Source organism: Tauraco erythrolophus, chromosome 7 (genome assembly GCF_009769465.1).
Source record: "Tauraco erythrolophus isolate bTauEry1 chromosome 7, bTauEry1.pri, whole genome shotgun sequence".
Lineage (NCBI taxonomy): Eukaryota > Metazoa > Chordata > Aves > Musophagiformes > Musophagidae > Tauraco > Tauraco erythrolophus.
The window spans coordinates 234339-253763 of record NC_141471.1 but is presented as its reverse complement, the minus strand read 5'-3'; the positions used below and the strand labels follow the sequence as shown (position 1 = coordinate 253763).

The 19425-nt window shown below is 46.7% G+C and overlaps 1 protein-coding gene across 1 annotated transcript in view; it reads right to left on the bottom strand.

Moving 5' to 3' along the window:
• The window catches only part of MAP4 (microtubule associated protein 4), a 133878-nt gene that overhangs the window by 91778 nt on the left and 22675 nt on the right, over positions 1 to 19425 (bottom strand). Inside the window, exon 3 of the mRNA XM_086614822.1 lies at positions 10279 to 10344. Coding sequence (XP_086470948.1) covers positions 10279 to 10344 — 66 coding nt within the window. The remainder of the gene's footprint in view (positions 1 to 10278; positions 10345 to 19425) is intronic.

Genomic DNA, 19425 nt, shown 5'->3' with positions numbered 1-19425 from the left:
CACTACAACATTTAAGCTTCTTTCCATTAAATTTTCATCTGAAAAAAAGAAGTTTGAGTTAGTAGCAGCTGGCTCCTCTCCACACAAACACATTTCCCCTACCTAATCTTCCAAAGTCATTGTTTTTCAAAGAAGTTATTCCCACGGTGTCAAAGATTCATTTCGAGGTGCAGATGAAACCAGCATTCTGAATGACTGTTGACCAAAATTTTAGCAGAAAGGTGGATTTGGAACACTGGCGGCACAAGCGATTGTCTTTTGGGACACACTCCTTCACTGCAGTCCATACACATCTCCATCTCTTCCACAGAAACGTGACCACTCAACTCAGCGAGATGTGGAAGGGCAAGGAGACTCAAGGACTGAAAGCTCTTAAATGCAATACTTTGAGAACAGACCTGCAATATTTTCAAACCAAGCTGCTGCCAAACATTGTGTAGACTTAGAGAAACATTGCTAAGCAGCTCACAACACACCTTCTCAGTTCGTAAGAGCTCAAGTACCCGTCAGGTACGTGGAAGCAGTTCAGCGCCTGACAATGCAGAAGAGCTGTATGAATATAACGCACATTGAGGTGACAGATCCGTGTCCCGGTGATCTCATGAGTCATCCTTCACCGTGATCCCAGGGCTCAGCGCCGTCGCTGCCCCGCACAACGCTCCACCGCACTCAGCCGCGTGAGAATTACAGACCTTGATCGAACCCAGGGCACCGAAGGGGCTCTTCAGAACAGTCATAGAATCCCAGAACGGTTTGGGTTGGAAGGGACCTCAAAGATCATCCAGTTCCAACCCCCCTGCCATGGGCAGGGACACCCTCCACTACACCAGGTTGCCTCCACTACACCAGGTTAAGGTTTGTGAAGGTTTTCTAAACAAACCCTGTGCCGAACAAAAATTTCCTCCCCCCCCCCATGACTCTTGTGTTCCCGGTCTTTAAAAGGGCTTCAACATCTAGCAAGCTTCTTCAAGCTTTCTGAACCTATCATGAGCTGAGATTATGGTAACTGCTGCTCGACTCCTTTGCCAGCTACAGAACACAGCAAGGAAGGGTCCTTCAGCTGAAGGGCACCAGCCCCTTCCGAGCCCCGCACCGGGGGCATCTCGCAGAGCACAAACCTTCATCATCCACGCTCCTCCTCCATGGCAAGGGCGAAGCAGCACATCCCCTGCCAGCACCTCCACCTCCCAGCCAGGAGCCTCACCAAGGGGTCACGGAGCACAGGGGCGTAACACCCCCATCCTCTGGGGGTCAGAGCCGCTGCATCCAGACACCCTCCTTGCCATTCCCCCATCCATCTCGGGCCTAAAAATAATCACCCTGAGGATACACACAAAAAGCTCTTAGTCATGGCCCTCTGAAGAGCTAAAGGAGCCTCCTGAATTATTCAGTTTGCTGCTTTTTATAGCCAGAAAACATGAACTCTCCTTTAGTGAATGCAGTCGGATGCAGACCCGTTCTGAAAAGCCTAAAGAGCTCTCCCTTAAGTCCAGAAAGTAGAAAAGCCTTTATAAATTGAAAAAATAAATGAATAAAAACTTGCACCGAATGGGAAATGTGCAGGCAGGTAAAAGAGGAAAAACAGTCTTAATTAAAAAGCACACCCTTAAGTGTCTTATTTACTAAATACTAAACGTAAGGAATTGCTTTTCAGATTTTTTGTGGGGTTTGGGGTTTGTTTTGGAAGGGTTTGTTGGTTTGGCTTTTGTTGTGTTTTTTTATTGATTTACTTTATTTTGTGCACTAGCAACTTAGCAGCAAAAGGGGTTAGATAACAAGCACGCAGCAAAGCCTGAACGCCAGCTGGGGGGGGCAGTGAAATGCTGCCATTTTACACATCACACACCCAGAAATACTGTAAAACGTAAATTATTCTCACAGACGTGTCCCTTTTCCAGGAATCCTCACAAAATCCAGCACCTTAAGCCACAGGCATCAAACATGATTCACTAGCTAGTTCATACGTGCAGATTTTAAGTACCTTGTAAGTCGGACACGGAAACGAGCATCCATCTCATCCATCCCCAGTTCACTTTTTTATTCCTTGAGCACTGTGGGAAGAAATTTTCCTTCTTTCTATTTCTCCGCCCTCCCCCCTGCCCCAACAACAACAAAAATCATGCAGCTCATTGAAATAATTTCCAGTTTAATGTATTAACTAAGCCGATTCTTTGTCAGCTGTGTTTTCAAACATCTGCCCACCAATAAAACATTCCAGTTTAAGCCATTCATCTCTTTTGGGAACAGCCCCAGAGCGGTGAATCGGGCACATGCAGCTATCTGCAGATCTCACCCGCGAAGGAGCAGCACGACCCGAGGAGATTCTCACCACAGTACAACTATTGAGAGGTTAGTTTGAGATGTTTATTAGGGTGATTTATTCAACAGTGATACACAGCTTCACATCGTACAAAGCATCGGAATCGTTAAGAAAGGTCAGAAGTGACAGCAGAGACACTTGTAAGCACAAGGAAGTTATTGTAAGTCCCGTGAAAATTGCGTAGCATCTCCAAAGAGGGGAGGGAAGTATGGGGAACATGAAATGTGAACAGAAAAACACATCTGGCAGCTACTTGGCTTTCTGAAAGCACAAACTGAAAATGAAACACACACTCCTGCGTATCCAATTCCTGCACCGAGTTTTCGGCAAGATACATGTACATTTTCTGAGAGTGACAAAAGATACACCGCTCTGCGCTGCCCCTCCAACATCCCCCACCTCCCCCTGGCCGAACCACGCGGCCCCCCAGCATGGGCCCTCTGCTCTTCTGCCCCACAAAAAGCAAACGCGTGACATGACGGAGCTTTTGGTGAGGGTCCCGTAGGAACCACCGCCACAAACACACGGGAACCACCAGCTCTCTTCTTCTACCTACAGCTCACATCCAAACTCATAAACTCGATGACATTTAAAATAAACAGGGATAAAAATATGGGGGTGGAAGGGGAATGGCAGTGTGATGGAATGAAGTATTCAGGTCAGCAGCTGAGACAGCAACTGATGGCCCAGGGTGCCCCATCTGCATTGGCCACCTTTGCTTGGGCTGCTCGGGATGCTGCTGGGCCCGGCGAGACAACCGGCCCCACAGCCCGAGCCCACCTCCCCAGTCACCACCAGTACTCCAAACTCCCCTCTAGCCAACACTGCAAAACATTATTGCACTTCAATAGAATAAAGCGTCTGCGGGAGGGGGGGGGAAAGTCTGGCATCCAGTTCATCTGGAACCTTCTATTATTCAATCTGAAAATTTCTAATTTATTATTTATTCGCTATTTTTAGGGCACAAATAGTTCGGCCCGCTTAAGGCAAAAAGGTGAGAAAGAATAACTTGTGGAGCCAAGTTAAAACACCCCAAAACTAGCTGTGACACTGCCTTGCTCCAAAAATTAACCACATTTAAAAAAAAAAGCTACAAAGAGGTCTTTAAAAATGAAGCCAAGAACACAACAATGTCCTTCTATGGCAACAGACCCCAAAAATCCCCCAAGAGGAAAGCACTTCATGACAAGAAGGACCAAACACCTCTCCTTGCATCACGCCACTGCTCTTGTCTCGCCTTTGGCATGGCCGAGCAGCAGACCTGGTGTGTGGGTGATGGCTGGAGGAAGGGTCCAAGCTGGCCCACAGACCCCTGTCAGTGGGTCCCAAAAAGCTGGTGAAGCTTTGGAGACTTGTCAAAGGCAGAGGCTGTTGGCCACATGCTACCACGTGGCATTATTTCCAGTAAAACCAGAAAGACAGAGGACAACCTGTCCTCTAGTCCACTGGGAAACACTTATTTTTGTACTTTTGGTCAGCACCTGGTCTCAAAGGCTGCTGGTCTCAAGCAAGCGCGTGGTGGCTCTGCTGGGTTGGCACGTCGGACCGGCAAGGGCAGAGCCCAGCTTTGGCAGCCGAGCGCCTGTAGGCAACGGGGTTTTCTCAGAAGTGACAGCCATGGACCTTGGAGGAGAAGCCAACGGTGTTACTTGTTCTGAACCTGGCACAAGAAGAATGCCAGCTACTAACGAGGCTTTGAACGGCGGGTGAAGCAATAAATCGCCACCGAATTAGAGAACAGCAGCCTCGAGCCCTGATGCACATCACTGATTACACGCGACTCACTGCAGCAGCTCTGGACACTGCCACCCTGGGTGGGAGCACGTGAGGCCTCAGATTAAAAATAAATTTAAAAAAAAGCCAACATTGGATGGGTTACTGTTTGAAGGAGATCTTCAAAGAAAACCTCCTGGTGGCATTAACAGCAGTACTCATTCAAGGTGCAATATTCTTCCAGAATATCACCGGTAGACCAGTGTCGTAACGCAGTCGAGGGTACTAGCAGGGTACGAGGGATATTCAGGTCCGAGCTGCCCACCTCACAGGAAGAAAACATCATTTTTAGGCAAGTGAAGGTGTTAGTATGCTAGATTTTGGCAACTTGGAGAATCATGTCCTAAATTAGACTGGATTTGGGTTCAAACAGATCCTGTACTTTTATCAGGTGATGTAGGCAAAGTACCTTTGGCTACACACCAGTTATCCTCAAACAAAATGTCAAGTTGTGCACAAAAACAGACTGAGCTTGTCTCACGTAAAACACTAAGTAATGTCTCTAAATTATTTCCTCCCTCTGCATTTTCTTTTATCAGCTGGATGGTAGTACCTAACGCTTTTGTGTTCAGAAAGCTTTGCACCTTTGTGGGGACAGCAGGAACTGCAGCGTACGTGCTGACCTCTTGTAGCTCTGTTTAAGGTTAAAACAGGCCCAGTCCTTTCGGTGTTGCTGGAAACTGCCATAATTATTTCGGTATAGTTTTAACAATTTAGTCCTAGATCTTTTGTTTCTCGCAGTTTTAGAAGGGACAGATTATTTTTCACGGCAGGTAGAACTTCAATCCAAGGCTGGCATTGCCAAGACAAAGCTAAAGGTATGAAGATAAAGAAAGGCAGTTTCCCTTCTGACTTCCCAGGCTCGCAGGAAGCAGTTCGACAGCAAAGACTGAGGCAGGAATTTGGGGTTGCTTGTTTTCCTTTATGCTCCCAGTTGATGGTAAGTGTTCGAACCCCATTACACGCACCCCTCACAAACCAGAGACCACCTGCTTGTACCTCAGAAAACATGGTTTGTCCTAATTTGTTTCTCAAGTCTGTGTAATAAGGGCTATGATGTGAAAGCACCTGTTTTGAAGAAGACAAAATTAAAGATAAAAACCTCGTAGTGGAAGGTTTCAAAGCAGTAAGGGTAGAGGCAGGTAGAACTCAGCACTACTCTACAAGGCTGTGGGAGCACGGGGAGAAGGGAGAGGAGCTGCAGTCATGGTGGACCCATCCGCTAGGAAAGCACAACTTCAAATTTAAACATCAAACCTTCTGTTGCCAAGCGTCCATGAAAAAGGATATAAACCAAATTCAAAGGTGGTTGAACTGAACATGGAGCTGTAGTTGTGATTTGGAAACAGTGGGGGTGCTGAAATAGCGCGGTTAAAAACCCATCGTGCACGTTTGTGCTTACACAAGGAAAGGAAGGTTTCAACAAGCACTGCAGAGCAGAGAGGGAGGAGGAGAAGGGCTGGTCGGCCGACAGCACAGCTACCCTTTGGTTTCTTCTACACGTAAAGTCCAAGGATGTAAAGCAAGAGCTCTGTAAAATGCTGAAGATTTTAGAAGTGTAATGGCAGGTAGAAAAGTACACTGGTCTTGTATCAGTGGCAGCCCCAGTGTTAGGAGACAGTCTAGGCTTCTAGGAGGAGAAAATAGAAGAGAGGAAAAGAAGGAGGAGAGGGAAAGGGGATGGGGAAAGGGGCAAAAAAGCGCAAGTCATTAGTAAACATGAACATTCAGGTAGCAACTGCACAACAAGCAAAATTTCATTCAGTGCAGCCAGGAGATTTGCCAAAAGCCAGATCAGAGACACATGGAATTTTCCTTTTAGGAGTGTCCGAAAATACATCCCCCGTCATGCTACGGCATGACAAATTGTGCCACATGCAACAATTAGCTGTGATAAATCAAGATTAGTGACAAATTGCTAGCGAGGCAGCAGCTCAGGATGCTGCTTAAATGCACAGATTTGCACTGGAAACAGTGACAAAGTATTTCTGTGACCCAGTCTCCCATGACACAGCGACAAACAGGCTGGAGAGAAAGTCCAGCTAGGGAAAGTATGAGGACCCAGCAGCAATACTTCCCTAGGTTATGAACAGGATCTTGGAACAAGAGGCATCCAGATTAAACCATACGATCATCCTTGATGGTGTTCTTTCCAGAAATTTGTCTTTTTAAAAATACGGAATTCCTTTGAACTCTAGGCAAATATCCGGCACTAGGGAGCTGCAAACATTGCACTGTTAGAAATTACACACAGATTTTTTTGTTTGTTTCAAACCTGGTTCGAGTTTTACCACGCACCCCCCGACCTTTGCGTTGTGAAACCCTAACCCAGTACCCGTGTGCCAGCGGTGACTATGAGCTATTAACGATTACCCCCACCCTCGCCGCGTCGCTCGAGCTGTGCCAGATGTGCACAGCTTCCCTCTGAACGCTGCGCCAGATGTGCACAGCTTCCCTCCGAAGGCTGCGCCAACCGCTCCGCTATTTATCCTTATAAGGGAGAACAGAATTAACAGAGAGTTTCAGTCCGTGTGCTGAGTGCCCAAAGCCAGAGCTCCCGCTCTGTAGCTCTCCAATTCTCAAAAAAAAACCCAAAAAACCCCACAAAACCCCACAAACCAAATAAGCCATCACCACGTACGGCTCGGCACTGCCAGGAGCGGAAGCAATACCCAACTGTTCCCATCCCTGCCCCGATGGGCTGAATGCATCGCTGTCACCCTAAAAATGATTCAACGGTTAATGTCTGGGTTTGCACCCGAGTGACACCAGGTTTGGATTTACGCCACCTCCGACATGAACGGTATTCCGGAGCGGGGCATCCGGTGGGGAGGCGGCACAGGATGCCAGACCAGCACTAACATTCCAGTCCTGACTAATTCCAACCTCTGCGTGCCCACACACCAGATGTCTGCAGGTGCACGCAGCAGAACACTAGCAAGCCATCCCTCTGGTTTCTCGGGCAGGTGACAAACCGTGTGGCAACGCTTCCTGTGATCTAGACCGGAGAGAGAAGCAGATGTTTGCCCTCTCAGATGGCTGAACTACATCTTTCCCCAATACTTGCCCTGAAGGCTCTTTCAGAATCCAACTCGAACACAGCTCTGCTTCTAAAAGCTCCCTCTGCACCTCTGAATACTGCTTTTTGCAGCAAAAAGCTGGTTTCCTCGAGCATCACCTTTCCTTAGTCCTCTCTCAGCTATTCTGTCTCCCACCACCACACTGGGCCCATGGTGCACACCCAGAAGAGTCATTCCAGTTTTAAAAACAGATGAATTAGGGAACAGATCCAGCTGAAAACAAATAACCCAGTCAAAAACCAAAGGTGCTTTGAGGCATGGAACAGAAGGCTTTAGGCAGCACCACCTATTAAATGTGGAACCAGGAACCACTGAAGTCCATCACCTGGTCTGAAACAACTTGCCTGTATTTCTGCAGAGCATCAACTGCTCTTCAACTCCGAAAAAAACTCCATGATTTGATCAAAAATCAGCATTTCTCCCTTACTCTCAAAGGTATAAGCATGGATATTTCACATATTCCATAGAAAAGGGGGAAGGGGGAAAGAGTCCATGAAACAGTTGTGTTGTATAAATCTTCTGTTATTCTGAAGAGTCTAATTAATTTGATGCCTATGACTCTTCATCCTTTGACACGTTGTTTCTGCCACTTTGATGTCACTTTTAGACAGCCCTTAACAAGAAAAAAATAATCCAACTCTCCAAAGATGGAACACATGAATAAATTAAAAAGCTTCAGACACATAAAAGTATCTTTGATCAAAGTTGTTAACATTTAGTGTGCGAAGAGTTAAACCTCCAGAAAGTCAGTATTAAGTAAATAACAAGAAATTTTTTAAACACAATCCAGAAGTTCAATTCAAAAAATCCCAATGCACTTAATAAGTCATACCTGGAGTATCATAAATCTGATTTTATTTCTATCTCCTCTTAACTACATGTATTAAAAAAAAAAAAGGAAGCATCCTTAGGAAGGCTCAGAATTGTTCTTAATTTCAGGGTCAGTACTGGGGCCGGTGCTGCTTAAGATCTTTCTCAGCGACATGGACAGTGGGATCGAGGGCACCCTCAGCAAGTTGGCAACAACACCAAGTGTGTGGTGTGGTGGGCACGTTGGAGGGAAGGGATGGCATCCAGAGGAACCTGGACAGGCTGGAGAGGTGGGCCTGTGAGAACCTCATGAAGTTCAACAAGGCCAAGTGCAAGGTCCTGCACGTGGGTCAGGGCAATCCCAAGCACAAGTCCAGGCTGGGTGGAGAATGGATGGAGAGCAGCCCTGAGGGGAAGGACTTGGGGGTGTTGGCTGATGAGAAGCTCAACATGAGCCGGCACCGTGCGCTGGCAGCCCAGAAAGCCAACCGTGTCCTGGGCTGCACCCAGAGCAGCGTGGGCAGCAGGGCGAGGGAGAGGATTCTGCCCCTCTGCTCTGCTCTCGGGACACCCCCCTGCAGTGCTGCCTTCAGCTCTGGGGTCCCCAACAGCAGAAGGACGTGGAGCTCCTGGAGCAGATCCAGAGGAGGCCACGGAGATGATGGGAGGGCTGGAGCACCTCTGCTCTGGAGACAGGCTGAGAGAGTTGGGGCTGTTCAGCCTGGAGAAGAGAAGGCTCCGGGGAGACCTTCCAGCACCTTCCAGTGCCTAAAGGGGCTACAGGAAAGCTGGAGAGGGGCTTTGGACAAGGGTGTGTAGTGACAGGACACGGGGCAATGGCTTTGAACTGCAAGAGGGGAGATTTCGATGGGATCTGAGGGAGAAATTCTTCCCTCTGAGGGTGGTGAGGCACTGGCACAGGTTGCCCAGAGAAGCTGTGGCTGCCCCATCCCAAGGCCAGGTTGGATGGGGCTTTGAGCAACCTGGTGCAGTGGAGGGTGTCCCTGCCCATGGCAGGGCGGTTGGAACTGGATGATTTTGAGGTCCCTTCCAACCCAAACTGTTCTGGGATTGTATGATTCCCTTTGACCAGATTTACAACAGCAAGTACGAAGATCAATTTTTATATTCCCATCCTCAATAAGAACATGAAACTTGCTCACGTTATAAATAGAATTATAGTAAAAAGAAGTGTTTCAACTCATCCCTGTCTCCTATTCCCATATATTTGTCATTATCTCCTGGATTACCTTCTTCCTTGGGGCCACACCTACGGACCAGCAGGGATGCCTGTGCTGGGAACACACAAATGATTTTAGCAACGATCTGTACTGCTAAAGCTGAGCTGGAGATCATGAAAAGGGAGAGCCAATCAAGAGCTCTTCTCAATGTCAGGACAATAATTGACTTTTGAGTATTTTATCCTCAAGAAAACAGAGGTGCTACAGTATGGCCAGTCAATGTCCACACTCTCCTCCACAAAAAGAAACGATCCAGTGGCTCAGCACGCAGTCGCAGTGCGGTACTGCTCATTCCAAGTGGCTTCCGCTGGAATTGGGTAAGAAACCCAGTTCACAGGAAGAAAGTCTCATAAGAGGGAACTGGTGTTTATCATTAAATGTAATTGCTACAAGAAGATTAACTTCGCATGTTTGGCTGATTGGAGAGATCCATGATTTTTCAGATTCCTCACAAGTTTGAAATATTGATCCTCTGAAGTCACGAGTTTCTTGCAGACAAAGCAATCCTAATGCTATTTGAAAAAAAAAGTTCAGAAGACCTCGATTGCAGCTTTGACATTGCCAAAGCAAATATTAGGCCATATTTACAGAAGGGTGGTTTGGAGTGGAAGCACAAGCTGCAGAATAAAGCAGTGCCATTTCAGTAGCAGCTCCGAAGTAGCGAATGAAAAACCTGCAGCAAAGAACGGCGTACTCAGAAGAAACATCACTGTCAGTCTCACAGGGAACAGGAGAAGCCATCCTCACGGGCTAGGGTGGACTTCAGCTATGAATTATGGAGTCACTGGAAAGCCATTTAGATATCAATGCCCTAGGTGTTGCCTTCCCAGCACTGACCATGGATAAAGTACACAATGCGGGGCTTTACGCAAATAAGCAATTTCAAACCCAAAAGAGAATGAATTTTGTTTCAAATTCTTTGCAAAGATCATTAGAAATCAAAACCAACTCCCCATGAAGAAGTAAGACTCAAAAAGATGATGCATTTGGTCACAACAAGCTTTTGCTGCTCCAAGAAAAGTCAACGTGTTTCCTTCAGCTGTTAAGCACGTACCTGTGCGGTGATCTTCTATTCCATGGTCACCATTTTCTACAACTGTTGGCCCAGAAGCTGAAGTATCTATGAGAAATCAAAGGAAATGTTAGCATTGGATGAAGTTAATCTTAATCCAAAATTTAAAACCAACATGGTAAGGACAACACTGTAATGTTATCAAACACAGATAAGGGTGTTTTTTTCCCAAGAATTATTTTTGCAGTTAGTTAAGGCACCCACATGGCATCGAGTCAGTGCAACTTAGAACCTAAAAGGAAGAGCTCTTCAATTGCAAACTTTAGTCCCCTGAAGGAGACTCAAGGCATAAGAACTAGAAGCAGCTTTATCTATTCACACCATCAAACTGGCTTTCGTAAGGGTTAGCACCAGACCACCGTGACTCTGGATTTCCTTCAAGCAAGTAACGCTTAGCCAAGCTGATAAACCTTGATGGGCTTGGTGGATCATGGAATCATAGAATGGCAGAGGCTGGAAGGGACCTTAGAGATCATCTAATCCAACCTCCCTGCCATGGGCAGGGACGCCTCCCCACTAGATCAGGCTACTCAAGGCTCCGTCCAACCTGGCCTTGAACACCTCCAGGGAGGGGACATCCACAACCCCTCTGGACAATCTATTCCAAAGTCTCACCACCCTCGTACTGAAAAATTTCTTCCTAAGATCTAATCTAAATCTGTTCTCCTTCAACTTAAACCCATTTCCCCTTGTCCTATCAGTGGACACTCTTGTAAAAAGTCCCTCCCCAACCTTCTTTGAAGGTTCCCTTCAGGTATTGGAAGGCAGCTATTAGGTCCCCCCGACCTAACGTGTGCAGCAAGAGCAGCTGATGCTGTTGACCTTGACTTTAATATGGTTTTTAACGCCATCTCATGTAACATCCTCACAGACAAGCTGACAAGGCACAGGTCAGATAACCGCACAGTGAGGTGGATGGAAAACTGGCTGAACAGCCAGGCTCAGAGGGTGGTGATCGATAGCACAAAGGCCAACTGGAGGCCAGTCACCAGCGGTAGCCCCCAGCAGCTGACGCTGAGGTCAATACTGTCAAACATCTTCATTAATGACCTAAACGATGGAGCAGAACACACCCGCAGCAAGTGTGCAGATGACAAAACTGGGAGGAGTGCCTGATAGCACCAGAGGCTTGTGATGCCATCCAGAGGGACCTGGACAGGCTGGAGAAATGAGCAGACAAGAATCTCAGGAAGTTCAACAAGAGGAATTGCAAAGTACAGTAGAGGCCAACTGGCTGGAAGCCAGCTCTGAGGGAAAAGCCCTTGGGGTCCTGGTGGCCAACAAGTTGAACATGAACCGGCAACGTGTCCTTGCAACAAAGATGATGATCAACAGCATCCTGGGCTGCGTTATGCAGAGCATTGCCAGCAGGCTGAGAGGGGTGGTCCTCTCCCTCTCTTCAGCACTGCTGAGACACATCTGGAGTGCTGGGTCCTGTGTTGGGCTCCCCAGTACAAAAGAGATGGAGCTACAGAAGAGAGGCCAGTGAAGGGCCACTAAGATGATTAAATCGGACTGGAGCGTGTCTGGTATGAGAAAAGTCGGAGAGCTGGGACTCTCCATTTAATCAAGGTAACATAGTGTTTTTGCAAAGCACGCTTTTTGTTCTAGTACTCAAGCAGTTCTTACTAATCATCCAAACAGGCTGGTGACATTCTAAATTCACCCCATAATCTCTACTCTGGGCTGCAGAGGGTCAATAACTATAATCGCTTTAGCAAACCGCTTGAGGAATTTTATTTATTTTAAATTACTGCCTCTGAGATCAGACTATGGTCCTTCGACAAGTAGCTGGATTGTGCCGGCGTTAATGCTGCGGCAGGTTGCCAGCAGCACAACATTTCTGCAGGTGACCACCACCGCGGCAGGTGAATATCACAAGGCCATTTACCCAAATTGATGATATCACCCTTGCACCAAGTCTTAAAATAGTTTCTAATATCTTAAATAAACTCTGCTTAATTTCTAAGAATTCATCCCATTTTCCAGTTGTGAAATAGCCAAGATAAGTCATGGCAAGAACAATACTAAGTAGTATTAGTTAAGAGTAACAAGCAGCACCAGCTCTGACAGCAGCTCAGCTCCTCAGGCCATTAGTTCTACGTGTTGCAAAGAAACACTCAGGGCAACAGCTTCAAAAATCCTACAGGTAAGTAAAACACAATCACTCCCAAAGAGACACACGTTCAGTTATGTGGAGTTGCTGCTGGGCCTCCCCCGAGCTCCGGCAGTTTTAAAACAAAGTTGTGCTACCCGTGTCCTTTAGACACAGCACTTCAGGGCTGACTGCAACTCTCAGGAAAGCAAAAGGAGCCACTTCAGTGGCTCATCCGAGTGTTTTACAAAAATTCAACATGAACTTGCCAGACAGCTTATAGGAAAACATACACCTACATCCTCTTCAAGGAGCTGAAAATACTACAGGAGTCCCTGGACCTGTTTCTTAGCAGTTAAACACACCAGCTCCTCCTGCTGTCAGTCTTTACAAGGTCTGGTATTTACTGTAACGGTAGAACTGTCTTAAGTTCTGCTGCCAGTCGCTGAATTTACTGACCAGTTCAGGCAAGGAGAAATCAGGGTCACGGAATGGTGCATGCAACACTGCCTCGCAGTTGCCAAAAGGTATGCAGAGTATCTCATGGAGTAACAGGGTCTTACAAGGAGATCTCCGAGGAATTACGTAGAGGAGCCACGTAGGTCCTGCTGAACCTTTCAGTTAAGAGCGAGGACGCTTGGCCCAAGTGGAAGAGCTACAAGTTTTCTTAAGTCCTGTTCAAACGGGTGTCATAACACTGGTTTAATGAAGGCAGCTGATGATGCCACTGTAACAGAGGTTTTGTAAGTCTTCTCTAGCCTCCACTCATGCTAAATATGTCAAAAAATCTTTTAGTGGTGGGGAAAATAAACATCAACCCCCACTACCACAACCCACAAACTTACTCCCATTTCTTCAGTATTTAAAATGTAATTGAAAATTTAAGTGCAAGTTCTGTTTTCAATTGGACAAAAGGATCACACAGTGCTTTCAGTTTCATTCGAACCGGATCAAAACACCTTGCAGAGACAACACAGCTGTTGAAACATTTCATAGCCTGGCCTTGATGCCACCACCATTATTCACGCATTAAAAACAGACTCGATGACAAACTGGCTAAACACTACCAGTTTGGTCTGCAAGTCTGAGTGCACACTGAGCTCTGGCTTTGGGTTGCAAAAAATGTTTATCCATGAGACCGGTCTGGTAGCACTTGGAATGAGCAGTTTGTGTGCACCTGAGGTCAGCTTTGCACTGCGTACATCTCACTCGGTGGTGCTTCTGGCAATTCAGGGCATTCCAGCTATTCAGAAAATAAACACTTCATCTGTGGAAAAGTTTCATTTAGAGACTGATCTCCTGGGCAGCAAGTGATCCAAGTCAACTGCCTTCTATCAAAAAGAAAATCCAGGACACTCCACCCTCCCCTACCAAGGGCTCTGCAAACTTAAAATGAAACAAAAACCCCTCTACCAAAACATGAGCCAAGCCTACCAAATGCTACAGTAGATAAGGAGGGCAGCTCAAGCTGTGTTTCATGCTTAACCTTCCATAGAGATGACACGGCTCAAGGCTGTGCAGCTTCTAGACTACGAAGCACAAATACATTCCTTCATCTTAGGCAGTCCCCTACAGTCACTTATTTGGGAAAAAAAAAAGAGGTAAGACATGTACTGAAAATGTTACATTTGCTTCAGCGACACAGGAATTAGGGTAAAAGAACAGGTTGCAGCCACTGTGGCATTCTTCTCCCTCTCGACACGCTGGGCAGTGACCACGGCAGCTGCTCTCCTCCACGTGCACCCTGCTGGCTGCAGAAGGTCGCTCCTCTGCCATCGAAGCCACCAGGAGGGAATTGCTCTAAAAATCTCCGGTTACCGGAACGGCAAAGGAACCTGCAAGCAGGGCTCAGACAGGCAACAGCTTTGAACTTTCTCAAAAATCTCTGCAGACTCACAGGGACGAGCAGGACACCGCTGCACGTGCATCGTGCGCTGAGTCAAGCCAGGGTCTCTCCAAACCAAACGCTCAACCAGGCGAGATCTACAGAAGATTTTAGGCTCAGCAGTGGGTTCCCAAGTGAGCGAGCAGCAGAATCAGAAGTGCCTTGCTTTTCTGTCTACACTTCTTAGGGAACAATGAAAAGCAGGTGAAATGGTTTCCTTTACGGTTTCAGCTTGTTTGGAAGACAAGCTTGCAGAAGATGAAGTGCAATCAAACAACCCACTCAGCACTAGTAGTTGTTACTTTTACGTCTCTGAAGGCCAGCTCCTTTGAAGCAAATCAAACTTAATTTAGTTCGCTAGAGAGCAAGTGCGAAAGTCCCCGGCAGCCTTCTCAGGGCCAGGTCTCCTCCCCTCATATTCTGAGCTGCATAAAAACAAAACCATGTCAAGATGTTGTAACGACATAATCCCCATCAGAATCACAAGATAGTATTTGCATCTGGCCTGTGGATCAAAGGATTGTTTTTATATAAACAAATTCAAGGCAGCATTCGCTAAACCGATAATCTCAAGCAAACGGACAGTGCCAATATGAAAAGCCCTAATCTCCAGCAGGGCCTCGGCACAGGGCACACGGGAACACGACCACAACCCAGCACGTTGCCACGGCCAGACCTGCAGCCTGCTTCGCAGCAGGCACGGGATACTGGGGGGCAGAGAGAACAAAGAGCTCCTGGCAGGCCAGGGTGGGGTGGACAGGTTGTGGACCAGAGTCGTGTCGCGTGTTTTATCATCCCGTCACGCACTTGTGGGCGCAGACTTGGTTGAACACAACTTTGTCAGACCTTAGACAAAAAAACACGAGTGGGAACAAAATGCTAGTCAACAGTGTCGTACGGCCAAAACTAGTTGGTAACTCTGAAACAAGTAGCTTAAGCTATTTCAAGTCACACATTTAAATATTCCGTCTCAAAATGGCTTCTGAACAGCAGCAATCACGCTCAACATCTCCCAGCATCACCAACAAAAAGGCTTAGAGCTTTGCTTGCCCTTTGGCATTCCAGTATGACATAAAAGTTTGGTTTGGATTCTCAAGCTTCTTTAATTCTCCTGGTTAGACAGAGAGAATTCCCAACTAAATGGAAGCCAAGGCTTGCTGGGTTTTGTGTTTCAGGGATGTCAGGGCGTTCAGAAGCACACACAGACTGTCAGATGGCACCAACAGCAGCACAGCTGCACGGGCAGGTCTGGTGTCCAAGAGCTGCAAAAGGAGACATGCCATGCTAATCACTCCCACCAACATCCTTCTCCCCCCATCCCACCCTCACACCTCTCCTTCTGAAATAGGAAATCAAGTTTCAATCACCTTGGCTGATCACTGGCTGCCTGCGATGGGATTGAATCCAAGATGACTAGATGTTAGAGAACCCCAAGTGAAGTTCACTAATTGAGCACAAATATTGAGCACAAATATTACCTGAATGAAGCTAAATCAGTGTGAAGCGACTGAGCTAGAACAAAAAAAAAAAATTGTTTTGCTTTTGAACTGTAACAACTACATAAATTTTGTCACTTTATTTCATAAAACATAGAAGAAGCTTCAAGAACACTTTGGCTTATCGAGACAATACTTCAGGCACTCCCTCCTTAAGAAAATCAGGGTGTATTATATAGTTAAGCAACTCAACCCAATACCTGGGTGGCTTTGCTATACATTTTAAACAAAAACCACAAAAAAAAACCATCCTCACTCTGAAATATGCTCACTGGTACAAGTAGAACGCTGAAACGACCCTGCAGCTTGTGTGGTTGGGCCATGAGATGCTGGAAAGAGCTGAAACCTGGGGCAGAGCATATGGAACACAGCTTAGGAGCGCCCCTTTGGCATCAGCCGGGGGTCTCTGAGCAGTTTTTAGTGTTTGGTTAGCAAGTGCCTGGCAGAGGAAGGGAACACGGGCAGGTTCAAGTGCGCTCGGAGCGCGCTCAAAGCTCGTTTATGCACAAAAAAGCGCAGGGATTTGCACTTAGAGGTTTCACCAGCTTCGGGGTTGGAAGGGGGATGGACAGGCTTGCAGAGGGAGACTGTTTAACATGTCATATGAGATAAAAGTCACAAGTACCTTAACATCGCTTGCTGGCCCCTCTGAAACTCTGGGGCACGTGGAACATTCTCCATCCTCAGTTTCATACGTGACAAAGCATTTAAACTTTCTTTTGCGAAAACAAAGCCTGCTGCCTTCCGCAAGAAAAGCACTTACTCCTAGTGCAGAACAGGGGATAAAAGGAAAGGGAAATGTTGTGGTTTGGCCTCGGGTTTCAGGCTCTGGAGCTGTTTTGTTTCCCTACCAGGGGAGGATGACCCGCTCTGCTGTGCAGCGGCGTCTGTCCAGCGGCACTGCGCAGCGCCGGCGGAGCCATCTCGTGGTGACATGTGCTTGGAGAGAGCCCTGAAGCTGCTGCCTGGAGCAAATTCCAAGGACTTCACCGCTTACAGGATCTGTTTCCCTATTAAAAAACTGCACACAAAGTTAAGAGTCATCACCAAGTTTGTGAACAGAGCGAGTGCAGGGATGAAAAACACGCCTTGTCCATGCACGCGGCCGTGAACATGCCGGAGACCCGGCTCTGGACACAGCTCCTCAGCAGCAACACAATCCAACATTTCAGAAACCATCTCGGTCTTCACTCAAACTAAAACATTCCGCAGGAGCGCTGCTGTGTGCCACAAGCTATTGAAGCACAGTCCCTTCAGTCGGGACTTGCTCCCACCAAAAAACCTCCTCCTTCGCGCTTTAGGTCGCGTGTCCCTCACTTCACGGGAGCACCCTAACGAGAACCACCGCTACAGCCTCCAAAGCCTCTCAACTCCTTGGAGCTGATAAGGAAAGCGGGCTGCAAACAGTGGAACACACCCCCACAGCGACCCTGCGGCATTATGTGAAGCACAGTGTCATAAGATTACCCCAGAATTCGCCAAATTATGATGTCCAGCCCGGTGCTAGAAAGAGTAAAACCCTTTCTTCTTAGGGTATCTCTTTCCAATGATATTTTAAAAGTTAACTGTTACTAGAGCTTTATTCTAGGATGAATTTGTAGGAGACCATCACATCTCCCTCCTCTTTTCCATCTCTCTGTACTCACATGGTTTACCAGGTCCATGAGGGCGGCCCATCTCTCTGTTTAACTTGTCTAATCTGGCTCCTGGGTTTAAGAAAAAAGTGAAAGAAGCAGAGATGAGCAGAGATGGAAAAGCTAGAGCCTGACGGGACGTATGACTAAACCTCTTCTGACTGGGGAAAGGCCATCTCAGTAGCAGAGGCTGTGCTGTCTGAACACATTCGTGCCTTTTAACATAAATAAATTAACAAGCAGAGGCTGAAAAGTCTGATCCATGAAAGCTACTCTTCTCCCTCAGGAAAATAAAGCTATCTGCAGTCCTATTTGGAGCCAGAACTCTGGCTGCCTTCCACATAGCAGTCCCCCTTCCCGAAAAACTTCATGTTACACTCAAAGCACTGCACCAGCACAACATCCAACACCGCCGTTAGGACCTTGTAACATCTCACCCAGGCTCCCTTCCTTTAAAGCAAACACATTAAGCTTTATAATTTTTTTTTTTTTTAACAGCTAAGCATTGAAGAAATCTCACAGGAGAAATAGATATCCTTATCACTTCAGGGAAAAAACAGATTAGGCAAATTAGGACATAACAGGATCAAATCCTAAGACTGGCCTGTAGTAAACTGACGCTGTTTTAAACTGCGGCGCTTAATAGCCCTTCCTCTCCTCGTAGCAGGTGGGGAAGCTGAAAAACAGCATTATCTTATATGCTGAAGGCAAGCGAGTTCTCCCATTTCTTCACTTAGGGTCTTGTTTTCATCTTGCCAAAGATTTAGATAAGGCTCATAACTGTTCTCCCGCTATCCCAAAAAAGGGAAAAACAAAGCTCCAAACCGAGAACAAGAAACTGCATCTCCCCCTTGCTGTGTAGGAGGGAAGCAAGTTCTGCTCGAGCAGAGAAACAACTGGTTGTACCACTGGGGGAGGCACTGGGGAGGGGAAGGGGGTGAGGAAAGCCACGAGCTGCGGATGAAGAAGAGCCTGGCCCCCAGGCAGCCCGCACGAGCACCCCGACAGCTCTGCCTCGGCTCGGCACGCAGGAACCCGCCGCTTTCCACAGCACGCTTCAACGAGTTGTAACTACTGAGCAAACCCAAAAGGCCTCGTTGCACCTGCTGCAAGAATCTGAAGTTGTTTGAAGTGCCGAGTGATGGTGGTGATGTTCAAGGGATACACACCTGGGAGGACACAACTTAGGAATTTGTCTTTTAAAGTAATATCGTATCGTGATTCTAACACTAACTGGGAAATTCTGGTGCCAAGATGTTTTAGCATCTGTAACTTCTAGAACAAAGCATTATTTTAAAATATCCTCAAACCACACGCAAAAGTGTGAACAAGTCTTCATGTTTCTCTGTTACTCCCACTTCTGCAGTGCTAAAATATAAACCAGCTACCGTTCGAGGTACTATAATTGAATACAATAGCACACATCTGAGTTGACTAAATCTCAAAGTTTTATAATCTCTTTGCCCATTTCCATCCTTCCTACGTGTTTGTTACCATTTAACGAACTATGTTAGTATGAAAAAACTCAAAATTACATTTTCTATATTACAAGGCACTCAATACACTTCTAAACAATGCAAATAAGTGCCTTAAACAGACCAGAAATCCTCATTGGGTAATTCTCCACTTTGTAGTCCTGGAGGCCCTGTTTATTCTGATGGGTGATCATTATAGTTCTTCTGCACGTCCCACCTTCATCAATGCTGATGAGCATCAAGATTAAAGCAAAAAAAGAAAAGCCTTCTGGAAAAAAATCACCAGGTTACGTGTCTAAGAGCAAACACTTTCTTCTTTTCACAGCATAGATCAAGGCCAAAAAATAAAAATAAAAAAATAGTCAAGACTGTGACTACTTGTCACAGGTGACAGTCCCACTTGGCTGGGTGGGCTGGGTGGGGGACACCACACAGGCAAAGGTACACAGACTTTAAATTGCTTACTGAGAAAGAAACCTAATGGATGATCCTCGAATCTCCCTGTCTCCCTTTTTACTCAGCTAGGGAAGCAAGTCTTTGTTTA